General features: G+C 24.7%; 2 protein-coding genes and 1 long non-coding RNA gene across 15 annotated transcripts in view; 2 read left to right on the top strand and 1 right to left on the bottom strand.

Annotated features, from left to right (window-relative positions):
* LOC106785161 overlaps window positions 1-27,295 on the bottom strand; it is a 73,191-nt gene that overhangs the window by 31,862 nt on the left and 14,034 nt on the right. Inside the window, exon 3 of one of the 3 annotated variants that reach the window (XR_001381498.1) lies at window positions 8,398-8,633. The exons of the other annotated variants lie outside the window; for them this stretch is intronic. This is a non-coding gene — a long non-coding RNA (uncharacterized LOC106785161). Of the gene's footprint in view, window positions 1-8,397; window positions 8,634-27,295 lie in introns of those variants that run through there. 3 annotated transcript variants of the gene reach the window in all.
* Window positions 1,203-1,844, top strand: LOC106784948 (40S ribosomal protein S28-like). The gene has a single exon (XM_014745035.1). It carries the CDS (start codon window positions 1,361-1,363, stop codon window positions 1,556-1,558), a length of 198 nt encoding a protein of 65 aa, XP_014600521.1. The 5' UTR covers window positions 1,203-1,360; the 3' UTR covers window positions 1,559-1,844.
* On the top strand, window positions 2,279-26,287 carry LOC106784303 (ATP-binding cassette sub-family G member 1). Of its 11 annotated transcripts, none has more exons than XM_014743993.1 (14): window positions 2,280-2,707; window positions 6,803-6,930; window positions 13,159-13,360; window positions 14,640-15,108; window positions 20,009-20,126; window positions 21,245-21,434; window positions 21,736-21,881; window positions 22,897-23,135; window positions 23,245-23,550; window positions 23,762-23,922; window positions 24,188-24,356; window positions 24,442-24,542; window positions 24,747-25,088; window positions 25,366-26,287. In XM_014743993.1, exons 4-14 carry the CDS (start codon window positions 14,913-14,915, stop codon window positions 25,522-25,524), a joined length of 2,127 nt encoding a protein of 708 aa, XP_014599479.1. In that variant the 5' UTR covers window positions 2,280-2,707; window positions 6,803-6,930; window positions 13,159-13,360; window positions 14,640-14,912; the 3' UTR covers window positions 25,525-26,287. The 11 variants fall into 11 exon arrangements, with proteins under 11 accessions (XP_014600090.1, XP_014599479.1, XP_014599921.1 ...); XM_014744435.1 differs by having other exon boundaries at window positions 13,104-13,268; XM_014743729.1 differs by having other exon boundaries at window positions 13,104-13,360.

Genomic DNA, 27,295 nt, shown 5'->3' with positions numbered 1-27,295 from the left:
ATCTCTTTCTCTCTTTCTATCTTTCCCTGTAGGTAATATAAATACATACATACATACTTACATTCATAAATCCATATACATATACATAAATAGTTTAGATAGTTTTTAATTCTCATTTATTAGTGATAAATCTCGAGTTTTTAGAAATAAAAACTAAAAGACACACATATATGTATACATATGTATATCCAATACATTGACGAGGTTGTTTAATTAATTAATTAATTAATTAACATCGTCGAATCAGACCACATACTGCTTATTTATCAAGATACATTAAAAAAATTTTTTCACGTACGATATGTAATTTTATATGAAAGAATGTTCGTCTCGGTGCATGTGTGGGTGACATGCGTAAGTGGTACGTTTGATTTGAAATTGACATGAAATTAATTAAATGAAAGATGAAATGTAGATGAGAGAATAAGTGTTAGAATGAAAGTAAGAAAGTAAGAAAGAAAGAAAGAAAGAAAGAAAGAAAGAAAGAAAGGGAAATAATTATAGTCGTCTTGTATGATGCATATAAAGGGTATCTCTTAGCAAATAATTCACATCGCGTGAATATATTTCGAATAAAAAATTGGTATATAAATCGTAATCTAAAAAACAAAGAAATATATATAAATAAAAAATAATCGAAAGACATATTCTTTCTTGTTATAGGCAAGGAAAATAATGTCACATTTGTACTAAAGCACAAGCGAATAAAATCAATTGTAAAAATGGGCGAAAAGCAGCCATTCTTTATTTTAAACACACATATTATTATATAATACGATGTTTATTTATATATTTATTCATTCAATCGATTTTTTCTTTTTAATTAATCAGACGATAACAGAAGTGCGATAAAAAGGATTTAAATTTGAATAGTTTTTTTGTTAAATTTCCAATAGATGGCGTTGAGTTGACCGTAGCGCGAATTTTTGAATTTTTTAATAAGACTCGCTTCTCTTCATTTTGTGACGACGATTTTACTTCGTGCGAGTAGCTATTTTTGTTCTAACTACTCGACGTCAATGTTACCAAATTAATAATTATGCATTATTTTACTAACTATCAATTTACTTAACAATTTTCTTTTGAAATCGCAATAACAAATGTAATTGGATCTTCGAAAACCAACAATTCAACATCAAAGTGAAATTAATTCTTATCCCGTGTACCTTTTTTATGTAACTTCTTTTAGTATCTTATTCGATTTAATTTTAGTATTTATTACGGTTGGCAGAAGTTGAAAGACTTTAGAATAACTTAGAACGTTACATTATATAACTTATCGTTAAAGATCGAGAACGATTTCGTTGGATGAAAATTAATTATATCGAACGGAAGTGATTAAAAGTTTAATTCAAATATCATGGAAACACCTATAGTTCGTGCACGAGTTGTAAAGGTGCTCGGAAGAACGGGCTCTCAAGGTCAATGTACCCAAGTCAAAGTGGAATTCTTGAACGAACAGAATAGACAAATAATCCGTAACGTCAAAGGACCCGTTCGAGAAGGGGATATTTTAACGCTTTTGGAATCTGAACGAGAAGCTCGAAGATTGCGTTAATTTTCACCATTGTGAATACTATAATTTTTCACGTACGCACACATACATATATGCCTATATCGAACGTGAACACGAATCTGCAAATTTCGTTGCAACGAAATCTTTTTTTTTTTATTAAATTTTATTTTATATCACAACGAAAGAAAATTTATTTACGATGACTTGTAATTAATTCGAAAGAAATAACATGTTTTATAATATTTAAAAAAGAGAATTTGATATTATTATTAATAAATATTAACTGATAATATAAGACTCATAAATAATGTTCTTTAACATTACGTCACATATATGAACAGAGTTGTTATTCATTGAACAGGATAAAAAAAAAATAGTAGTATCCTATTAATGCAATGCAATCATTACGTTTTACGCGTGACACTCCATTTTTTGACAAGTTAATTTATTCCTTAAAACAAGATTTAATTACCAATAATATTATGTTATTCATTTAATAATTATTAAGCTATCTTGCATCGTCACTTTATACAGAATACAATCATATTGTACTTAATTATACAACATTTATAATTTTTTTGCTCATCCATTGCAAATGAAATGACGTAAATTAGAATTATTTAAAGTCGTTATAGATATAATAGTAATTTTGTTACAAAAGTAAATGTTTTATAAATTCGAATAAAATGGAGTTTCCTATCTTACCGACAAAACTTACAATCAATTGTAATAAACGATTAGTTCTATTTTACGAATCTAGTCTACAATCTCCTATATGTCTGTACAATCTCAATTTTTTAAGAACAATTTTACAAATGTTACCAAGTGTGAAATATGTTCTATAAAATTTATTAACAAACAAACAAAAATAATTTCCCAACCGAGTATTGATAACAAACTGAAAGTTTAGTTCAATTTTCTACCGTTAGTAGAAGAGACGCACTTGGAACTTGGTCAGTCATCTTGTCATACGCCATGTTTATTTTCCTCGTATTATTCGTGACGATAAAGTGAATTGATACACGTAATTAATTATATATCAATATTTAATCATAGTTTCTTAACTGTAATATATTATTAAAATAGTGAAATAAATAGTGAAAAAAGAAGAAACCAAGAACGTCGAATAAAACAACTACAATTGTTTAATTATTCAACAATTCCAAGAAGAGGGAGAAGATCAATGACTAAGTAATCGATTTATCGAAATTTATTACATCGAAATATTTCTCGCTGTCAATTATTATTAAAGCATACAAATTATTAGAAGAAAAAAAAAGATAATAAGTAATAAGACCAAAAGATATGCATATTAAAATGTATATAGAAAAAAAATGATGATAAAGAAAAAATATATAAAGTTAACTATCGAAAGTATTCGATCTCATTATTGTCGACCAATCAGACGGCAACTCTAACGAGCCGAGTTACAGTGGCACGAATAATTGAACGTTGTCTTTTGCGATTAGAAAGGAAACACGTAATTAAAATGAAAAGACTTCAAAGTGGGAGAGGAAAAATAATCAGTGCTTGGTGAACATTCAACGATGTTTGCCACGTTTCTTTGTCATTTCCAATCGTTATAAATAAATTAACATAAAATTTTACAAGACCTATTAAACGGATTAAGTTTTATATGGTGTTTCTCTTTTTTTTTTTTTCAAATTTTCTTTATACTTTTCTTTACAAATGATTTAATTAAAAAATTAAATATATATAAATTAATAATTGAAAACGTTTAATTTCAAACACAACGAGAACTCGAACAGTATTACACATTAATTGATACGATAATGCATCCAGGATAGTTTAAAATTAACAACCTTGAGAGACTTTATTGCTTTGCTGTTTTTTGTTGTACTTTTAATCACGTAAGTGTTCTCAGAATATAATACAATCGTATTTTTTATAAATATCCAATTGAAAAAAATCTCAATTACATTTATACATACGTCAGACTATCGCAACACCTTTGATCTCAACCAAGAAAAAAAGAAAATAAAAAGACAAGGTAAACAAATGAACGAGTAGAGATTCTTTTGTTACTGTTTATAAAACTTAATATCATTTCTATACGATGATACTGATACTATAATACATATGTAAATGAAACGTGCGTATACTTTTAATAATTTCGGTATGTCGTATAATTTATACACACAAAAAAAAGAAAATATAAATAATTAGTTTTTCCGATCTTAAAATACGTTTAATATTCATTTTAATTTATGAGAAATTAAATTTTTCTTCTTATTTTCTTTTACTCGTAATTTTCGCACTGGTGGAAACTAGAGAAAAATATATATTTTTCTTTTTCTTTTTTAATTCTATGGAAATAAAATTCTTCGATTTTTCTTAATGACAATAAATTAGAAAAATTAAGATTCAAAACATATTGATCAATCTAAACTTGATATATATATATAGACAACTTATATCGTATTATTTGTCATTTCGATCTTCTTCATCTTCGTATTATTTGTAAATATATCTATTCGTTCCATTTCATTTGTCCAGTAGAACGCAAATGGACAATTGTATGTGACATTGTAGACACGTATATTATTCAACCTTTAAACCTGAGATAAGCCACTTGTTTTTTTATTTGATTTTTTTTGTAGTAAAAAAAAAAAGAAGAAAGGATCAAAGTTTCTTGACGTCATTGTGTAAAATATTAGTAAAATATTAAACAAATTTCATATGTGTATATTTATAATATGTTTATATATGTGTACGTTTCATTTCGTAAATATAATGATAATAATAATTGTTAATATTGTCACATAACATTTTTAAAGATTTAACCATCATTTTGAATAATTTAATGTTACCTCCAATTTTTTTATTTATACAAGTACATAATATTTAAATTGTATTAATTTAAAGTAACATATGAAATAACATATTAAAAATAAAATGATTTTTATGAATTAAGCAAAAAAAGAAATTTAGATAAAATATATATTTTAATTATTAACAATAATAAGACTTTAAATCTTACGTAAAACTACGTTAACAATGACTGAGAATAATTTCTTCATTATGTCGTAATAATAACCGGACATACTTGCAATAACTTATTATTACGACTATGTTGAAATTATTATGCGAAATAAAATATGTGAGAACAATTTTTCCCTAATTTCCATAATGAACGATAAATTATTGAAACGTGATTATTATAACGGTAAATGCACAAAAAAAAAAAGAAATATAAATGATATGGCATTGGTCTTATTATATTTTTTATTTTAGAAAAAAAAAAAAAAAAATAATAAATATTTACCCGTTAAATTCACCAGCATAATTCGATTAAGAAATATCAAACTAAAATAAGAAGCAAATATAAGTAATATTGAACAGGGGATAATATTTGAAGTTTAAGTTCAAATAATTCTCGAAGTTCAAGTATACTCATGCGTTGCAGTCAGATAACTTTTATGTTCGTATGAATTTTCTTTTTATATTTTTTTTTTTTTTTTTTGACGTTTATTATCAACAGAAAAAAATTTTAACTACTGTCACGGTAAACGTTGAATTTTTCATTAACATAGATAAAAACAATCGATAAAGTTTGATTATATTTGTGTAGATATTCTGTTTTATTATTGCTATTGCCATGACTTCAAATCAAACCGGTTCTGATCCTTGTCAAGATTAAATCCTGAGAAAAAAAAGAAAGAGCATGAGAGAGAGAGAGAGAGGGGAGAAAGAAAATGATTGCAATTACTTGGTCACAGATAAATTTACAATTACCCTAAGGAAAATTTTTGTATCCAAGTTCATACGTTAATGCTCTGTTTCTATCTCCATTTTTCCATAAACTTATTTTTATATAAAATTAGAAAAAAGAATGAGAAAATTCTTTTTATCAAGGCTGAAAATCCAATCTCGTATATTTTTTTTCTTTCTTCTTATATGCGTCAACAATTTTATATATATTTAAATTTAATAACAATAATTATTATTATCGTTATAATGATTTATAAACATTATTCTAAGATATTTCATGAATATATTCATCTGGAACGTATTACTAGATATTTTTAATGATATTTAATAAAGTATGATATATTTTAATTTATGGAATATATAAAATTACTAAGCAGTTTAATTTTTCAATGTTTTTTTTTCAACTTACTATTTATAATTATTATAGGATTTACCTAAAAGTGGTAAAAAAAAGAAAAGAATTTCTATTTGATCGTAATAATGTTTGTACAATTAAATCAAAATCAAATTGATGTTAAAAATGAATAAGTTCAATGTTCAATCGATTTTACGCCAACGAGAATGTATAGACGTATGTATATCATTTCAATAATTTAACATAAATAGGAATTGTAAAATAGTTTTTTTGCGATATCATTCATTTTTTTCATTAATAATTGTTTTTGTTTAACAATTATTATTCTATCAAAACGAGTTTATTTTAAGTATACGTATAATGATATAGTATCTATAACTAATATAAAATGTATAACTATACAGTTTATACTTTTCAGATATTTTTATTGTTTTATAATTGTAGTATAGCGATTTGAAATAGGTAAAAAACAATTAAGGAAAAAGAAGAACAATAAATAATCATGTAAATCGAATAAAGACAAAAAAATTAATATTATCAGAGAACTATTAGATAACGTAAGAATTTATATTGAATATAAAAAAAATATTATTAATGCTCCATGTTATATTTGATTAATTCATACGATAGCATATTATTTTAAAAAATATGCAATTAAATGTGTTTTCTTTTTCTTTTTTATTTCCATTTCACTAAATTATTTTGTCACGTTTATCATCGATGAGATCATGGAACATTTTTCAATGTCACATCTAGAAATAATTATATAATGTTAATGCTATACACATACATACACACATATTTGTTTAATTATTCTCATTATTAAATCGTTCAAATCTTTTAGCCTTCATCACGATAGTTTTTTTTTCTATATAATATTTAGTATGCAATTTTATTTGAAATATATTTATAACATATGTGTAATAAAAATATATATGTATATATATGTTAAAATACGCTAGTAGTTGTCTAAAATTAACTATCTCATTATTATCTCAATTTCTTTTCTAATTTTTAAAATGATTTCTTTTATATCAACATTTAATCATTTACAGTACAAAATACAGAATGATAATATGATGATAACATAATAAAAGAAACAGAGTTGTAATCAGCTGTTTGAGTGATAGGCTGCATGCAATTACTGCATTTATTTTTAATTAATATTTTCATTTTATTTTTTTGTTTGTTTTTTCCAGTGAAGCAAATATAGTAAAACTCCAAAAATTGGATCATCGAATAAGAGAGAAACATAAACAATTAGGATGGTGAATAAAGAGAAACGCGATGTGCAAAACAACTACTACAGAAATAACAAAATAGATAGGTGAGTATCATCAAGAATATCAATTTTAATTAATTGATAATTCTATTGAGGATGTTTTCAAAAAATATCGCAGATAAATCATTTATAGCGTCTATAAAATTAATAAATAATTGCAGGAAAAAAAACTTCAGAGTTTTTTTTTTTGTGTATAGCGACATATCTCGTAATATGTTAACGATAAATTTATAGTTTTTTATTTTTAAATTACGATCTCTCTTTTACAAATTTACACGATCCTTCCATGCTTTTATTAAAAAAGTGATCTACGTGTTATTTTACTTTCCTGTGAAATATATCAGATCGATGTTCAAAGAATTATAATCAGAAAAGATTGTATTACGAAGAAGAGTTTTTATTTCTAATTAATTATTATTATCATCTGATAAAAAGAATAATTATGAATGAGTTTCTTTTTAATATCATTTGATTAACAAATAGGTCTTATCGAGAATATTTATGCATTAGTCAGTACTGTTCCGAGAAATATTAATACAGAAACAAATACTCATTAGAAATAAAAAGTAAAAAATAAAAACCAATAAAAAAAATAATTAAATGTTAAGTGAGAAATGAAGAAGAACTAAAAAGTAAGTATGTGTAATTGAATTAAAATCCGATAATAATTATCTTCGTTGAGGAATGATATCAAGTTGGTACAAAGTACACGTGCATCTTTACCCTTTAATCTTTAATAAAGACTCGTGATTATAACAAAACTTTGATCTAGATAAAACAATGATAATGGAGAGAAGGAGAAGGGAGTATTCAATTGTAATCCATCGGATTATGAACTTTTGTCGATTTTAACAACAAAATTAATCATATCTCTTTTTTTATCTCGATTCTCTCTATAAACAAATTTACAACAATTATTTATTAGATATTACAAATGCTACAAATTTAATATATTTATTCTTACATTTTTTATATTATTTACTTATTATTTATATAATAATTTGTATTTGTTTTTATATTAAATATTTATTCAGAGAGAGAGAGAGAAATTAATTAAACGTTTTATTAGGGTTGCGTCAGGCTTTCGGTTTTTTTGTATTTCTTTTTTTTTTCTCGTTGATTTTTATATTCATTGGTTCGCAAAATTTTGTTTTCTTAGTAGAATATATTAGAATGCAGTGATGCTATATGAATGTTTCAAATATATTTTAAATTTAAATTTCTGCTTTGTTCGTATACATTCGCTTTTTGAATTACAAAAGATATTATTGTAATTATATTTTTAATAATTTTATTTCTAACGTTATCGTTGGTCTCATAAATATGTAATTAATATTAACTTTTTCTCCAATATTTTATTAATTTTTTGTTCGATATTTTGTATTAAAACGAAAGATAGAGAAAGAAAAAAAAATTCGGTAAATTTGCTTTCTACATTTTTAATGAAACAGAGAAAGAAATAATAATAATAAAACAGCTCGTTCAAAAATTCTGAAAATAACTTATATTTTATTCTTCATAATTATCCATATATTTGTTCATTCATCGTTAAAACAATTCGGTAAATATTTTAGAATATTTTCGTATCATATCCTATGAGGGTTTCCAAACAACTCATTACAGATTTAAATTTATTCCAATTTCCTCTTTTTTTTTTTCTTATACATGGATTTCAAATCTGCAAGTAAATTCTATTGAAGAATGTCATTCCTTTCGTTTTAGCTCAAATATTGAAATTTTCTTATCTCCTGTAACAAAAAATTTTGTTCTTTTTATAAAATATTTGCATACATATGATCTTATGTTTAATTAATTTTTAGGAAAGTCTCATTTTTTATCAAATTATGTTGAAAAGTATTTTTAAAAAATATTTTTCAATAGATTTAAATTATTCATATATCTAAGATTGTTATTTAAGTGTTGTCACTTTTATTATTTCATAACCAATAAATCTATAAATAATAAGAATAATAATGAATTAATTAATAAGAATGTAAAATGTTCATGTAATAATATTATAAGACTGTAAAAATTGAACTTTTGAAGGGGGAAATATTTTATGAAAAAGAAAACGACAATTATATTTATTATATGTGAATTATAGTACAATAATATTCTTTTATATATATATATGCAATGAGTTAAAACACAAAACCGGTTTAATAAACATCAAATTTGTATAAAAGTTTTCTCATAATAATTATTTAACAATAAAGTAATTCGTATAATTGCATGAACGTGTTCCTTAGCAATATAATAATATTAATGATGTATTTTTAAGCGATTACGACTATTTCTTCCTTGATAGACTTTGATCTATTCGTTGTTTGGATGACCTTTATTCCAATAGTCTCACTTTTATGTTTTATATTGTAAATAATCTTTCACTGAAGAAAGATAGAAAAGGGAGAAATCGTATTTTAATGATAATAAATGCAATGTTTATAACTTAAAACAGTTATAAGATCTATTAAAGTTTTTATTAATTATAATTAATAAATTTTTCACTCCCTTGTTTTTTTAATATTACTTAATCGATTGGAAAGATTTTTTTTCAAATTATCTCGTACGTTGATAAAATTTATTCCAAACTTATTGTTAGTTTTAATCGTGTGAATTACTATTGTTTTTTATTTTTCCTAGAATAACGTCTCTAGTCTTGAATTAATCATCGATAATATTGAACGTGATTAGTAAAGTAAAGGGAAACCTGATATTTATTTCTATTTAATATCAAAAATATAAAAAAAACTTTTCCTTACGATTACATTTATTAGATAAAAAGTTTGTTAACTTTATTATAAAAAGAAAAAGAAAAAAGAACGAGAAATGAAATCTTTTGAAGCAATCATTAAACTTATATTTTATATATAAATATGTGTAAAAAATTAGTCAATTTATTTGGAATGTGTAGTTAAAATTCAATATGCAAATTTATGTTAATGTATCGCCGAACTATCGGATTAAATTTTCCTAACGATTATAACGCGTCGTAGAAATACAATATATAAAACAAATTTAGAAAAAGAAATAGAAACAAAAATGAAAAAAAAAACAACGGTGAAGATAAGTTCTTTTTTTGTTTCTCTATGTTTAGATATTTTCACAATCATTCTACTAAATATAAGGTGTCTTATCTACCGAAATTGGTGACTATGCGATTAAAATACACGAAGACGAATATATGTGAATGAAAAAGAATATTTTATAAGTGTAAGATATGTACAAAAAAGAAAAAAAAAATAAATTACTTTTCCTTACGTATTTCTCTTATAACTGTAGAATTTTAATATTTTTATTAATCTTCGATTAGGAAATATGTTCTATTACAATATCAAGTCTTTTTTGTATTCATAAGAGATACGTGTACGCAGGTGTGTATGTGTTAGTTGGAAACGTGAGTAGTACTTATGACGTAAAACATTAAGAAAACGAGCGTTCTTTTGATGTCGATCATAACGGCTTATTGTTTCTTCAAAACGAGTTTAAACTACAAATGACGTTTAATAAGTTAGCTAGCTAATGGGTCACATACGTCACGTTATCGCGAATTTAAAAACATTTTTATCATTCACGTAAAAAGTTTTGTTTACAATTTTCATAAAATTATGTTTTCCCCCCCCCCTCCCCAATCGTATTATTTATTCGCGTGATAATTTGATTTGTTGCATTATATTTTTATATTATCATTTAACAACGATAAAAAGATCAATGACTTTAAGATTTAAAAATCAATGTCTTGACAAACTCAGCATGACAATTGACCTAAATCCTGTTAGCATTATGAATACGAATGTGTGACGTAAAGAGAAACGAATTAAAACGTAAAACGTGAAACTTCAAGCCTAGTTTATCTAAGAATTTATGTATATGATTTTTTTTTTTTCAAATCTATGAAACAATACGAAGGAAATTTTTATTATTGCTTTGGAATTAATTTAATAACAGACGATTTTTTTGTTTGTTAAAAATTTTCTAATTGTTGTTAAGATAAATTCTAATATTTTATCTTAAATAATATTTACTTATTTATTTTCTTTAGTATCGTTCAATTTTTATAAAAAAAAGAAAAGTAACGATGAACTTTAACGCGTGATTATTGATTTATTTGAATTATTATTTTTTCTCTTATTTTTCATTACTTTATAAATTTTATATTGGCCCGTTAACTAACAAATTTACTTTCCTCGAATAAATTACCGACATATGAAGTGTTTAAAATTCTCGACACGTTTTTCATATCTGACAAATGTGAATTTTTTACGAAGGCGTATATATACTCTCTTCATAACTGAGCTTCCATTATTCCAAGATTTATGTATATATTTTTTAAACCAGAATAGTTAAGACATACAGAACACTTATCATGAAATTTTTATTATGTTTAAGATAGAAGAAGTACGTACTTTGTTCGATTGAAAAAAAGTAACAAAGCAGTGGAAGAATCCATTATAATTAAATAAGAAAAAGTAGAACAAGAAACCGTTTTATATCATTGTAATTTTCTGTCTTTTTCCATATTGGATACATATGAATAACAATTCTTAATTATATCCTATAACAATATTTATTACACCGAGTCATTGAAGGTAATAAAATTAGAATTTCAATGTTTATTTCTTCGATTACATCATTGACAAAGTGTGCAATTTAAATTAAACATTAGAAAGGAATGGATTAGGGTTAATGTTATTTTATTTTATTAATCTCTTCTCCATTTATTATAAATACAAAAAGAAAAAGAAAATCGTACAATTGTAGCTTAGCACTCTCGTTAACTTTCACCGGATTAACTGCGGATTCCTCGAGATGTTAGAATATTATAATAATAAAATAGGACGACGAAATAATAATTTATCTTACTTGAAAATGATAATATATAAATTGAAAAAAAAAATAGTCAAAAACAAAATCAAACAAAATTGTCTAATCGTAATAACAAATATTATCTAACATATAAATTAAATTAATTTAATATCAATTCAATTTGTATACAATATTTATACGAAAAAGTCATGCTTATTGTTTTATGAAAAATATACAAGAAAGAAGAAGAAAGAAGAAAAACAAAGAGTCGATTAAAAAAAATAAAGAATAGTAACACATAAAAAAAATTCGCAAGGTTTCATAAAAAACGTTATAAAATATATACATGAAATATTTGTATTTTAATTAGAAAGTGAATCACTTTAACCACATAATATTTAAATGCATAACGAAACGGAGAGAAAGAGATGCAGGAAGAGAAAGAGAAAGAGAAAGAGAGACTAAAACAATACAAAGTAAATAATCTGTCTCATCACTATTTCGTCTTTTAATATTTATATTTAATCAAAGAGGCAAACGATGTTTGCTTATACTCATCACATCAACATTATAATCTTTCCAATTACAATACATTGCTCTCACGCGTTTACTTTTCATCAATATTTACAATTCAATCATATGATATAATTTCCTTGGCAAAGAAAACAAAAAAGAAAATGAAAACAGTTTGTAAATAAAATATAAAATAATTATAATGAAAAAAAAAAGTATGGAAGGAAAGAATGAAAGAAGAAGAAGAAGAAGAAGAAGCAAAAAAAAGGAATAAAAAAAAACATAAATGCTAATAAATAAAATAATAATAAAAAATCTAATCTAATGAGAGAGGAAGAATTTATCAGATAAGTAAAGATATTTAAAGATACAAGTTAATAGAGATGTAGAGTTAGAATGAGAAAGAGAGAGAGAGAGAAAAAGCGTGGTATGAGTAGGAGAGGGAGTGGGAGGTGGGAGGAAGGGGGTAGAGACGATCAATGACGAAAATCTGTTGCAGCAGCGGTTTGAGTGAAATCAGTAAGTCTCAAGACGTTGAGACGTGCGTTTCGCAAAGGGAAAGGGGGTTTTTTAGTTTCCTTCCTTTTCTCTTCTACATATTTTTTTTTAATATTATTATTGTTATTGTTGTTATTATTATTAATTGGTCATTTGAATTTGTACTCTTGTATATCGATCGTTTAATTATATTACTTCAACGAAAGTCATTTATAACTAATTCGTATTTCTTTTTTCTTCTTCTTCTTCTTCATAAGTCTTTAGGTTTTTTTTTTATAAATTAAAAATTATTTTAAAAAAAAATAATCTCGATAAGAATCTATTATAAAATCAAGGTATTACAATTGAGAAATAGTGTTGACAAACGCGTCACGTATAATAATAATTTAGGATTTTTTCAGACTATTGTGTCATTGACGATTGGAAAAAAAATATAGTGATTTATTCTTCTATTAGAAAATTTCTCTGAAAAGAGAGAGTGGTTTGAAAGTGTTCGCCATTCTTCTTTGGTGTAAGAAGTCTGTGGGGAAGGGGACGGAAGAAAAAAAAGGAGATTCGTTCTTTTGGTGTGTATATGTGTGTGTGTATATATATGTGCGTATGTACATGGTGCGTGCCTTACTGAGTTGAGTTGTTTCGAAAATTTGCCGATAAGAGAGTAAGAACTTTTTTTTTATCGATATACACAAATATTTTCTTTTTTTTTTCTATTTTGATGTTGAGATTTTAGAAAAATTATATAATATATGTTACGTTTGTGAACAAAATATTTCAATTGTGTCGTTAACGATTTTTCTTTTTTTACAAATTTTGCAAAAAAGAAAAAACAATAAATTGATCTATATATATATATATTCAATAATTATTGAGTGAAAATTGTAATAAGGGGAAATAATTGAATTAAATTTGGATGCACATAAATCGAAAAGTTTAATATTTATACGTTGTTTAGAAAATATTTCACGTACATTTTCAATTTTTATCTTGCACGTTGCGATACGAGCGTTGCCATATACGTGGTTCCGTGATATTTCACATCTCTGCTTATTAATTTTTTTTACAAAACGAATGAATTCTTTTATCGAAGATGATAATTTGTGAAGTTTTTGTTACTAATTTAAATATTAATATCAAGCTGTCATGTTTTTCTGTTAAATATATATGCAGGATCTTTCGCTTAACTCCGACCACCTAAAATATCTCGCTTATTTCGTACGATAGAAAACATTATCAAAGGAGAAAAATATTTTGTTCGAAGGCACCGATATAGTAATGAACCGAATTTTATTTTCAAAATCATTTATATTTCGAAATATCAAGATCGTCGTATTTTTTTTTTTTTTTTTCACGGGACTGCATATTTTCACTGCAATATTCTTATAACTTATAAAAACCTGAATCGAACGATGTGTAACAGGTTGACTTTCAAATGACCTTTACTGAAAAAATTGTGGAAAGTGTATAGAACTTTAATACTTGCTCGTATTAATCAACGTGTAAAAAAGACACTCGTACAAGTAAAAAATCTTCTCATATATAAGAGACAATATTTCGTGAAAGAAATGAGATCTTTTTGGTGGTCGAATAAGGTATCAGGATTGACCCTGTGTATATAAATCTATAAAATCGTTTTAACATTATTAAAAGAAATATACAATTATTATCGTACATCGTAATTTTTTTCTTTCCAATATTTCATCCGTAGTCAGTCAAAAGTTATTAATTACACATTCTTGTATTTTTTACATTAAAATTACTTATATATAGTTTTACACATTGTTTTAAATCTCAAAAACAATATATCCAATTTGTGATAACATTAATCGCGAAAGCATACTTTTTCTAAATCCAATTTTTCGCATTATAAAATTTATTTGACAAAATCAAATATATATAAATAAACTCACGAAAAAGAAAAATAATGATTAATTTTACAGGTGGTGAAAAAAAAAATTGATAAATCGAAAATTGGTCGTCAAGTGAGTGGTGAAACGAAACAAAAGGAAAGATACTGCTTGATTCTTCAATAAATAATCTTGTGGGAAATAAAAAAAAGAATAAAAAAAAAAAAAGAAATAGAGTGAAGAAAATTGTTTATTATCGCTCCTTGTTGTGAGTTAGTGCGTGCGTGTAACGTGTAACGGAAAACAAAAAAGACAATTATTTATCAAATAAGATATATAAGAAAAAGAACAGAAAAATAAATTACCATGAAGCTCGAGGGCAACTGTTCCAAGGATGACGATTCCTCCAATGGGATATTACTACATTCGAGAAAAAGTTCTACCGTACGATTGCAAATCGTGCCATCCCAACCAAAAACTATTACGCATTTACCTAAAAGACCACCGGTTAATTTGGCTTTCTCCAATCTTGTTTACAAAGTTCAAGAGGGACAAAAAAATAGTAAGTTTTTTTCTTTTTTTTATGTATTTTTTTTACGTCTATTTCTATCTGTTTGTCTGTTTCTTTCTGTATGTATATGTGTGTGTGTGTGTGTAAATTAATATATATTAATTATATTAATTATTCCATATGTTTAGAAAAACATTTTTATAGAAAAAAAAGTATCATAATTGTCTAAGGAAAAAAATTCTAATCTAAATTTTTGTATTTTTCTGTGTTATATGTGAATTTTATATTTATTATTATAATATTTTAAATTATTTCTTAAAATTATACCCCAGCATATTTTAGTACTTATACAAATTTATTTCTCATTCGAATAAACTAAGTTAATTTTTCTTTATATTACCTTCCTTTAATATTACAAGTATAGAAGATGTTATAAATATATTTCTAAGAACTTATCAAGGAAAATTAATTTGTTCATTTTTTTTGTGTCTCTCTTTCTGAGATTCTAATTTCGACGTTATAAGGATAAATAAAAAAAAAATCGATAAAAATCCTGTATAATATTCACATTAGGATACATAATTTAAAAATGTATTGATTTTTTACTGCTTTGTAATTAAAATAAAAACAAGATCGTGAGATAGGAATATATAAGAATCGTAAATAACATTGAAAGATCTAAAGGAAAAGTTTCAACGAATTTTGTTATAAAAATTCATATCAATTCTAGCACATTCACTATCATTATATATATTATTTCGATTACGAAAGAGTTAATGCAAAATAGTCGTGTATATTATTGAATGAAAGAAAAAATATAAACAAAAAAAGGAAGAAGGGAAGAAGATGAATAATGAGCCATATTATCATAGTTTCTTGGACTTTAGATAAGATGACAGAAAAAAAAGGAAAACAAAAGAAATATCATATGTTAGAGAAAATGTGATATTTCCTTTTCTCTTATCAGCAACTATTATTTTAATAACGAAAAATACATTTGCATAGGTATATATATATATATATATATATATACATATTTATTCGCATATGATATATATTTAATATGCACAAGTTGTTAACCAGAATGGTTATTATTATCATCCATTTTTTTTTACTTCAAACTCTACCTTGTGTTTTTTTTTAGTTTAAAAAATGAGCTATACATATCCCATTTGACACGTGTACATTACAAAATTGTTTACCTATTCATATTCATTGAAATTATTTTTCCTCGTAAGTTTTTCAATCTTATCATGTATTGCTTTAAAAGAGAAAAATTCTTTACGTAATAAAATAATAAAAATATTGTTATAATATTAATAATAATAATAATAATAATAATAATAATAATAATTATTATAGAACAATAATAATATATATAAATATGATAATAATTTAATTTGTATTTAACTAAACGTCAATAGTGTGTGTGCTACATACCAGCTAAACAGGAATAAAATCAATGACCGCATTTTGTAAAATGTCCAGTTAGAGCATAAACCCGCAAACGCGATTAACGATCCATGCTTCTCTTCGCATGAAGAAATTATTAACTCCTTGTATATATATATTTACTTTTCTTATCTCTCTAATACTTTTTATTATCTTATTTTAAAATTTAATTCATATTTCAAGGTTGCAAGTTTATATCATTGTTGTTTATATACGATTTTTAATTGAAATAAAATTACGATAAAGTACGATTAAATCTTGTTTCATTGAAAATTTACATACATTTTATATAAAACGTTTCTCTCGTATATTTCTATAGTATTAATTTTAAAATATTATTGTAATTATATATGATTTACTATTTTGCATTAAATTACTAATGCAAAATACTTTAATTTATATCATTAATTAGCATCAGTATGCAATAAAGATTTCAAGTATACAATACAATAAATGATATAATTGACGTTTAAAGGAATCTCTATTACATTGAAATATCCTGATTGCTGGTAATAACAGATAGAAATATGTAGTTATTTATTTAAACGAAAACCCCTGTGCTATGATATATAAAAAAAGGCAAATTTGTTTGTTCACTTGTGATCAACAGTTTCGTTTGATATTAATTTCCGTATTGAAAACTTCGTAATTAATTTAAAAAAAAAAATAAACACACAAGAAAAGAAAAAAATTCGACAAAAACACTCGTACGTTTACATTAAAATTTTTTCAAGCAGTTATTTAATAATACCATTCATTACACTTTTTTTTTTTTTTCTTTACGAGGTTCTTATAAAAAGATCGATACAAGAAGGTTGCGTAATACAATATTTTTCATGTGCGAAGTATATAAGATAAAAATAAAAATGATAAACTATATTATAAATTTCATTATCGTGAAATTATTTCTAACAAGGTACAAACAATAATTGTATCACTCAAAAGATATATATTTAAAATTATAAAATAATAATATATACGGATTACATATGTTATTATTAAATTATACACTGTATCAATATTTAAACTATGACGGAACGTTATGGAAAAAAAAATAATATTAAACGCTACAAATATATCCTTGATCTCTGTTTCTCTCTGTTATTTGCAATTAGTATGATTTATCGATTGAATTATGTTAATCATTTTTATCCAGATGTGATCGTAGAAAAATTACATGTTAAATTGTTATTAATAACGTTCGATTTTTTATATTATTTCTTTAATTATACCCTGTTATCTAGCTTTATCATCGGCTTTTGCATATAAAAGTAAACGAAAAAGTATAATAACGACCTCGAGGATAAAATAAAGAAACAATCTTGAAATAATAATTGGATTTCTTACGAGAAAAACATAATATTGTATATTGATTATCTTGGGTAACTATAAATACAAAAATTAAAAAGAATAAAAGGGATAATTTCCAAGCCAAAGAAAAATAATTATTACAAAATAGAAAAAAAGCACATGACGTGACCGATAAAATATATTTTTCGTATATTATTATTATTATTATTATTATTATTATTTTGTAACTTTATTATTAACGATTACTCCTTGACCAAATTTTATTTTTATCGATAAGCTCATCGATCTTATAAATTTATTCGCTTTCGGTTACCCATTGTTAGTTCAGTATTGACAGAATTAATTTATATAATTTTATTATTCTCTTATCGTGTCTTTTTATATACGTGTGCTTTCAAAATGCATACCATTACGTTCGTATTCATTATCAAGCTGCATAATAATGATTCATCGTATTATTCACGTTGCTTATCAATGTCCTTGCTTTTAGATTTCAATCATTCCTTTCTCTCTCTCTTATATGCATTTTAACACATTGATAATTATTGTATTAATTATTTATCGTTTATTTAAAAAAAAAATAAAAAATATATCTTGTTTAGCGATATTTTTATAATATTGTTTTGTTAATAAACACATACATAAATAAAAAGTATCATAATAATAAGTAATCATTTTATATAATTTTTGCTTATATATTGTAATATACATTCTCTTTAATTTGTATTATATTTGTAAAATTAAACACGATAAAAATCTAATTGAATTATTTTAATATTGTAATTAATATATATAAAATAATGATAATAGATAAATAATATTATATATAATTTGATTTGCTTTGTTGGTTTGATTCGAAATGAAAAAAAATATAATGAAAAATAAGCAAATATTTTATGGAAAAAAAAAAAAATTAGAAATATGAAAAATGCAACGATTGATAATTATTTTATCATTTATATACAGTCGACGCACACGTTTACTATCTAGAGAAAGAAAAAGATTTATGTTTAATTAAATAATCAAAAGAAAGCGAACGAAAACTTGTAATTTTCAGCGCAATCGTTAATGCTATATTAAAAAATGTTAACAGCAAGAAGAAGTCATGATAAAATTACTATTAAGTCGTTTCAACAAGTTTCACTTCACGTAACATCGAGAATAATACATAAGCAATAAGACAAACTATGAAGAAATATTTATAAATGTTTATACAACAACAAAAATATTACTTTCTCTTCGTATATTTATTGAAATTATAAAGAAATATTTTCTTGAAAATTATAACACATCTATAAATAGGATTATATTTAATAATTTGTACCAATTAATGTGCTAGAAGAATTTACAAAATTTTTATTTAGAATACAACATATTGAAAAATGTAATAAATCACTTTATTACGAAATGAAAACATTGAAAAATCTAATTGGTAGTTATTTATTTATTCTAGAAATTGTTTGGAATAAAATTTGCAAATAAATTTATGATAGATATTGTATTTAATGCATGTAAACAAAAAAAGATAGTGGTAGAAAACGTCAAATCATTTCTCATATCGTTTTTTTCGAGTAGGACCAATCATTAATTTAAATTAAAAACTTTTATCGTCCATAAAATTGACCGTTTATGATACTACTTATTAAAAAATAATTCCCCAATTATTATTCTGTCATTTAAAAATTGATCTATTCTGTGTCACTTTTCTTTTTTTCTTTTTGATTAACGAACAAAACAGAATGATGCGTTTGTTCATCGTTCTGGACTTTGTTCTGCTTATATATGGTACTCTCTTTGTTCGATATCCAGAACCACAAACGTTACTAATCATTGTCGTGATAAAAATATCATGTATCGTCATGGTATATATGTGAATGCATTAATAAACTTGCATTGATAATATTGAACATTAAAATAATAGTAATAATAATAATAATAATAATAATAATAATATTTATTTAATAATATATAGATAAAGTCAATGGTTAATTTAAAATTTTGTTTATTTTCATTTTATATTTTATTCATAATTAAATCATTTTATAAAATAGGAACAGATATTATATCGTTATAAATGCAATAAATAACTTTTGTATTCGATTGAAAATATTTCTCACTGTTTAATATATATATATATTTCATATTAAATTAATTTCTTTAATTATTTTTCTTTTTCTTTTATTTACAGATATAAAAACAATATTAAATTCAGTAAGCGGAAGGTTACGTTCTAGCGAATTGACAGCCATCATGGGACCATCCGGTGCTGGAAAGTCAACTCTGTTAAATATACTCACTGGATATAAGTATGTTAATATTTATTTATTCCTCTGTTTTATTATACTCTTTTCTTTTTCAAGAGTTCAAAGGCACTTATTATTCTTTATTAACACCTTCTCATATTTATTTAATACTACCGCAGAGAAAAAGGTTACGAGTCTTTTTTCCCCTCTCTTTGAAATCAACAAAGAACATGGTCTTTTATTTTTTCTTTTCTACGAACGGATCACCCAACCCATCCATGTTACTAACCGTACCCACGTGGCTTGGCTTATACTCATATCATGATAGGAATTAATAATTCAACGTGGCTAAGTCGTTGACTAATATTTTTTTTTTTTCTTTTATTTCAAATGTCTGAAGAATTTAATTAGAACGAGGATTAGAAAAGAATTATTATTAAAGTGAACCACACACACAAATTTTGTCTGATTTTTCTTTTTTCTTTTTTTTCTAAAATAAAATAAGCAAACTAGTTTTACTTTTTACTCGAAAGTGAAACTGTTTTCACTTTCCACGTTTTCTCAGGTTATATAAATTCGTCAAAAGATAGAAGAAAAAAAAAAAAAAAAAAAGAAACAAAAAAAGGAATTATTTTATATTCAAGAATTTTAATCGTAATCATTCGTTAGTCTTAAACTAACATACATTTTCCATTTGAACATTTATGTTAAGAATGAACATACCATTTAGTTTTTATTTTTTTTATCGTTATCCATCGTATTGCCACTCTTTCGTATGTACAAATATTATCTCATTTTAAATGCTGAATAATTTAACATCCTTTTTTTTCAAATCTTTTGACAAATAAAATATTATAGTATTACTGAATCTAATTTAGTAAATAAGAAAAAGAGAATATTCTGTAGACTTGTTCTATCTTTGGCAAAGTTATTTCTCTTTCATTCAATTAAGTCAAATAATTTTTTGGCCCTACTTGTGAATTCTATAATATTTAATAAATACATTTACAAAATCAATAATTACCTTCAGAGACAGAATATATTTTAAATAGAAATGATCTTTAATTCAAATAAATGACGGAATTATGTAAAATATTGAAAATTTAAATAAAATATATATAAAATAATGTAAATATATTATTATTGGATTTTTAAAAGAAAACTTGTATTTTTATTTTTAGATCGACAGGAGTAGAAGGAAGTATAACGATGAATGGACACGAAAGGAATCTAAGTGCCTTCAGAAAACTCTCTTGCTACATCATGCAAGATAATCAGTTGCATGCCAATTTAACTGTCGCAGAAGCTATGAAGGTTGCTACAAATCTTAAACTTGAAAAACATATTCCAAAGGATGAAAAGGAAGAAGTGGTGCGTATTTATAATACACATTTTTTATTCCTTATTTTTTAAACAATTTCTATCTATCAAATTATTTATTTTAACTTAAATAACATATTTAAACAATATCTTATAAGATTGTTACAATATTGTTTAGAGATGGGATCACAATTATTAATTAGAAATAAAAATATAAGATATTTTCATTAAGATCAATCATATAAATATTATAATCAATTATTTGGGGACTGGTGATATAATGATTTTTAAATATTATTTATTTTATGACTAGGCGTTTAATATTATATTCGTTTGCTTTTGTTTTTTTCAGATACAAGAAATATTGGAGACTCTCGGCTTGTCTGAACACAGAAATACGATGACTTCAAATTTAAGCGGGGGCCAGAAAAAAAGGCTTTCAATTGCACTTGAACTCGTTAACAATCCACCTATAATGTTCTTTGATGAGCCTACTAGGTAAATAACTCACGTCAAAATTTATCAATTTCTTTTTACGATATTACATAACAAATTTATTACATTTTTTTTTCATTATTAACAAAATTATTCACGAATCAATCAATTTAATGTGTCCTTGACAATTAATTTTTATCATTTTCACGAATGTATTTCATACTTTTTTGAAAGTGATACTGAAAGTTATATCGTACAGGTTTGCATCAAATTGAAAGTAAAAGTTACTGAATTTCGGAAGGACGCTTTCACTTGCTTAAGCTGCAGTGACAGTGAAACCTACTAATATAATATAAGACTTTGTATTGTGTGAGTGTGTGTGTGTATGAATTCATTTATTTGACATGTGTATTTTACATTTACAACATTAATCTTACTTCGTTTTTTTATTCTTTCATTTCACTTTCTTTCAGTCAATTTGTGTGTGTGCGCGCGCATGTAAAAAAAAACCTAAAGAAAGTTTAACATCGATGTTTATTATTTAATAAAATTAAAATTGTTTTCTTTTTCCTGCGCAATATAATACTTAATTCCTTCAAATTTGTCAACGAAAGTTTCGTTAGGTAATATTCGTAGGTAAATAGACATAATGTAGGTAAAAATTTTATTGGTAATACTTATTCTCACGAACTCGTAAGGAAGATTAGTCTTTGTTCATGCTCCCCTCGAAAAAGAAAGAACATTATAATCACGAACATATATATTCAAGGCCAACCGATTCTCGAAGAACTTTTTTCAATTCAATTTTGTTTTTATCACATTATAATAAAAGAAATAAAAAAAGAAAGAAAAAGAAGACAAAGAAACACCGAAATACGTATTTTTGTCTTCTTTTCGTTCAAATTTATGTTAATCATATCGATCGTATAATAATTTACCTTGGTTCGTAATTATAAAGGTTTTTAGAAAAATTTTCAATAATCAAGCTGAATATCAATAAAAAATATTCGCGTTCTCGGTGACAATAATTAAAAATATGTATATTATATTATAATTATTAGTTATTAACATTTTACAGTGGATTGGATTCGTCATCTTGCTTCCAATGTATATCCTTGTTGAAGACACTAGCACGTGGTGGGAGAACAATCATATGTACGATTCATCAGCCCAGTGCTAGATTATTTGAAATGTTCGATGCGTTGTATACCTTGGCCGAAGGACAATGCGTTTATCAAGGATCTAGTTCTCAATTGGTACCTTTTTTAAGAACAATTGGTTTAAATTGTCCAAGTTATCACAACCCAGCTTCATTCAGTAAGTAATTTAATCGAATCATTATTATTTTTCCTAAGATTAATAATGATCAAAATGAATAAGTCATTCATAGTTTTTCATTTAATTAATTTAATTACGAATATTTCAGTAATCGAAGTTGCTTGCGGAGAGTACGGGGATAATATAAAGAAATTGGTGAACGCAATTAAAAATGGACAACACGATATACGCGAAGGACATACTTTTACTGAATTAAAAAGTGAAACTTTGAATAATGGTACAGCTAACTCGAATATTGATAAAGACATTGAAACAATTGGTAATTCAAGAGAAGTTAAAAATAAAAATGATGTCAGTAATATTGAAGAAAAATTTACTGGTAATGTACAAATAAAGGAAGTTACAAACGGTGGAATTATTCCCAGTTATGCAACCAACGATATCGTTAAACAAGGTGCATTCAACGTTACTTATCTTTTTCTTATCTTCGAATAGATTTTTGAATTGACCCGATTCATAAGCCAAAATGATTAACTTTATTATTAGAATATTTTTCTTGTTTCCAATTTTACTATCCAAACAATTTTTTTTTTAAATATACATATATCATTAATGTAAGACAAGATTAACCAGATTTTCAACATATTTTGTTATTTCTATCACAGCTGCCGAAGTTACAATACCTATTTCTAATGAAAAAGACAACGTCAACACAGCACTTCTCGATGACACAATTGTCGTAACACCTAAAAGATATCCTATTTCGGAATTCTTACAATTTTGGATCGTATTGAAGAGGGCATTACTTTTCAGTCGAAGAGATTGGGTAAGTTCTAAAAGGAATTATAAAGCAAAACGTTTATATATAAATAACAATAATATAATTTAAGATTTTTAATTTAGAATTATTACAAATATATTATAATTTTCAAATTTTACAATATTTTTACATATATGTTTTTTTTTTGAATGTGTGTAATACGAAAAAAGTATAATATTTATAAATTAAAAAGTAAACAATTATACTATTATTTAATATATCTGTTAATATATAATAATGATAATAATATATTTTTAATAAATCTTTTTAGACTCTGATGTATCTTCGTCTATTTGCTCATATCTTGGTAGGTTTTCTGATAAGTGCCCTTTATTATGATATTGGTAATGATGGCGCTAAAGTACTCAGCAATCTTGGCTTTTTATTCTTCAACATGTTGTTCCTCATGTACACATCCATGACCATTACAATTTTATCTTGTAAATATCATTGATTATTGATTTGACATTTTATTACATTCGATTAAAAATACATTAGACTAATCAATGTTTTTGTTCATTGTAGTCCCGTTAGAACTGCCAGTACTTCTAAAAGAAAATTTTAACAGATGGTACTCACTAAAGGCTTATTATTTGGCCATCACTGTGTCGGACATACCTTTTCAGGTAAATCAAGCAAATTTGTATATAATTCATGAATCTACTTCATTCATTTTAATATATATATATATATTATTTTTATTTTCATTATTTGTACATTCGTTATTTTTAATTAAAGTATTTCTAATTCTATGTTAGAAGTAAATTATGGTTTAATCTTTATTATCATAGTTAATATATATTATATGGCTTTGTTTTTTTTATTTTCAGGCAATCTTCTGCATAATCTACGTGACAATCGTTTATTTCCTAACAGGTCAACCAGCCGATGTGACGAGATTTAGCATGTTCCTAAGTGCCTGCCTGTTAATATCATTTGTCGCACAATCGGTTGGCCTTGTAGTTGGGGCTGCCATGAACGTACAAAATGGTGTATTTTTAGCACCAGTAATGTCAGTACCGTTCCTCCTATTCTCAGGATTTTTCGTCAGTTTCGACGCCATTCCTGTTTATCTCAGATGGATAACTTATCTTAGCTACATCAGATATGGTTTTGAAGGAACTGCATTGGCTACATATTCATTCGCAAGAGAAAAACTTAAATGCTTCCAGGTAATAATTACAAAATTCATAATTCATTACATTCACTTTCTGATTAATATATATTAATAATTATTAAATGTTTACACAAATATAATTGTTTTTATTTAAATCATTGATCGTGCAAAAAAAAGAAATAAACAAAATAAACAAATCGATATAATTAATGGAACTTTCACGTAGGTTTGAATAGAATAAATAAAATGATTAATATGTATAATTTATAACTTTCACTTAACTGTCATCGTTAATAGAAATGATCGATGAAGATGTTGCTTTTTATTCACAGGTATACTGCCACTTTAAAAATCCAGAAACGACATTGGAGGAGCTCGACATGCTCGATGCAGATTTCACTTTAGACATTCTAGCTCTACTTTTGATATTCGTTATTTTAAGAATCGCAGCGTATATATTTCTCCGTTGGAAATTAAAGACTGCACGATAATGGATTAATAACATTTAATTCGGTACGATTGTTTTTGTTTTTCTTTTTAATTTTGTCTAATTCACGATCTCGACGACGAAAAGTAGAAAAAGTAAGAGAGAAAAAAAGGATAGGAATTAATTCTATAAAAAGGGATAGATATATATAGTGATCTAATTTTAAACGGTGCTATCGAATATTTTTTCATACTCTTTAACAAGTAACAAATTAAAGATCTTTTGTTTTGCTTGCCAATACACTTTTCATCATTTTAGAAACGCGAAAGATATTTGTTACTAAAAGATATGTCATGAAAATGAAATGAAGACAAATTTAACGAACGGAAATCTTTAACCGTTTGATCGCAAATCCGCAATAAATAAAGTATCTAATTGGCTAAAAATTGTTCAAATATACGACAAATTTTGTTACATAATTTTAGACTAACAAGCTAATCCTTTTTCTGAATTCCAAACGGTTAAATCTTCCGAATAATTCGATTTCCAAATTTTCAATGCGAAAATTCGTTGCCTGTTTTTTTCTGCGTCTCTTATTACATCTTACGAAAAAATCTAATCTATAAAATAATTTATTTATCTTTAGTTTCTAATTACTGTAAACGACGACAGTTGATTATAAATCATGTGCTTTTCTTATTCAGGGTACTCTATATTTTTATCTAAATTCTTTATCATTATTTACAATTACTATTGTTATTATTATTATTGTGATTATTGTTACTATATTATTAATAATATTATGATCATTAGTAATACTAAAACTATATGTAGATTTTTTTTCAAACAAGTTGAACATAAGAATTTTTATTTAAAATTCGTAAGAGATAAACGCCAAAGTAACGATCATTATAAATATTACAATCGATATTAAATTATAATATTGTAAAAATATAGGCAGAGAAAGAAAACATAATTGTTTTCTTCTCTATCCTTGATTCGCTTAGCTTTTTATAATTTTTTACTTGTATAATTCATAAGCAATATTTACAGCCGTATTGTTACTACAAAACAATTTTCTTTAGTCGAATAATAATAATGATTACATTGTGAATATGCAAATATAAAAATCTATAAGATCATATATATACAGGATGTTTAAACAATTCCATTCAATATTTATACAACATATAGAATACATTATAGTGATAATGAGTCAAGAAGTCTTGCTAAACGTAGGTCAAAAGATCAATTCTTTTTTTGAAATATCAATGTTTTTGTATATTAGCATATCATTATTAGTTACTTACTACTGGTTTTTTAATATTTATAAAAGATGTTTGTCCACGTGTCTATCTTTTAGTTCCATACACACTTGATATCTTCATCTTACATAATTCGTGAACTCTTGTAAAAATGTCACATCTCTGTTATATGATATATAAATATTAAATTATTTCAATTTATCTTTTTTGTTCTTTGTGTCTGTGAACATAAGTGATACAAGATGATTAACATGAACAACTTTTACAATAACGTTTGAGATGTCAAACATTTTATAATCTTTTCATTTTTAACTCTTGCGAAAGAAGCAAAACAAATTAATTCTCAGCTTACAATTACATAAACTATTTTAATCTTGCCAGATTAATTGTACATGATAAGAATCTTAAATATATATATATATATATATTGATTTGTTGATTTTCAAAGAACAACAAATAAATTCACATTGTCAATCTAATGTTTAAAGAAAAATAGACAAGAAAAAGAGAATGTATTTTATTTTGTTATTGTAAATACGTACTTACATTCTATAATTATTAATAAGATAA

This window comes from Polistes canadensis, unplaced genomic scaffold, assembly GCF_001313835.1.
Source record: "Polistes canadensis isolate GaletaPanama2010 unplaced genomic scaffold, ASM131383v1 scaffold_0, whole genome shotgun sequence".
Taxonomy (NCBI): Eukaryota; Metazoa; Arthropoda; class Insecta; order Hymenoptera; family Vespidae; genus Polistes; species Polistes canadensis.
The sequence above is the reverse complement of the archived record's forward strand: the minus strand, read 5'-3'. Positions and strand labels throughout refer to the sequence as shown.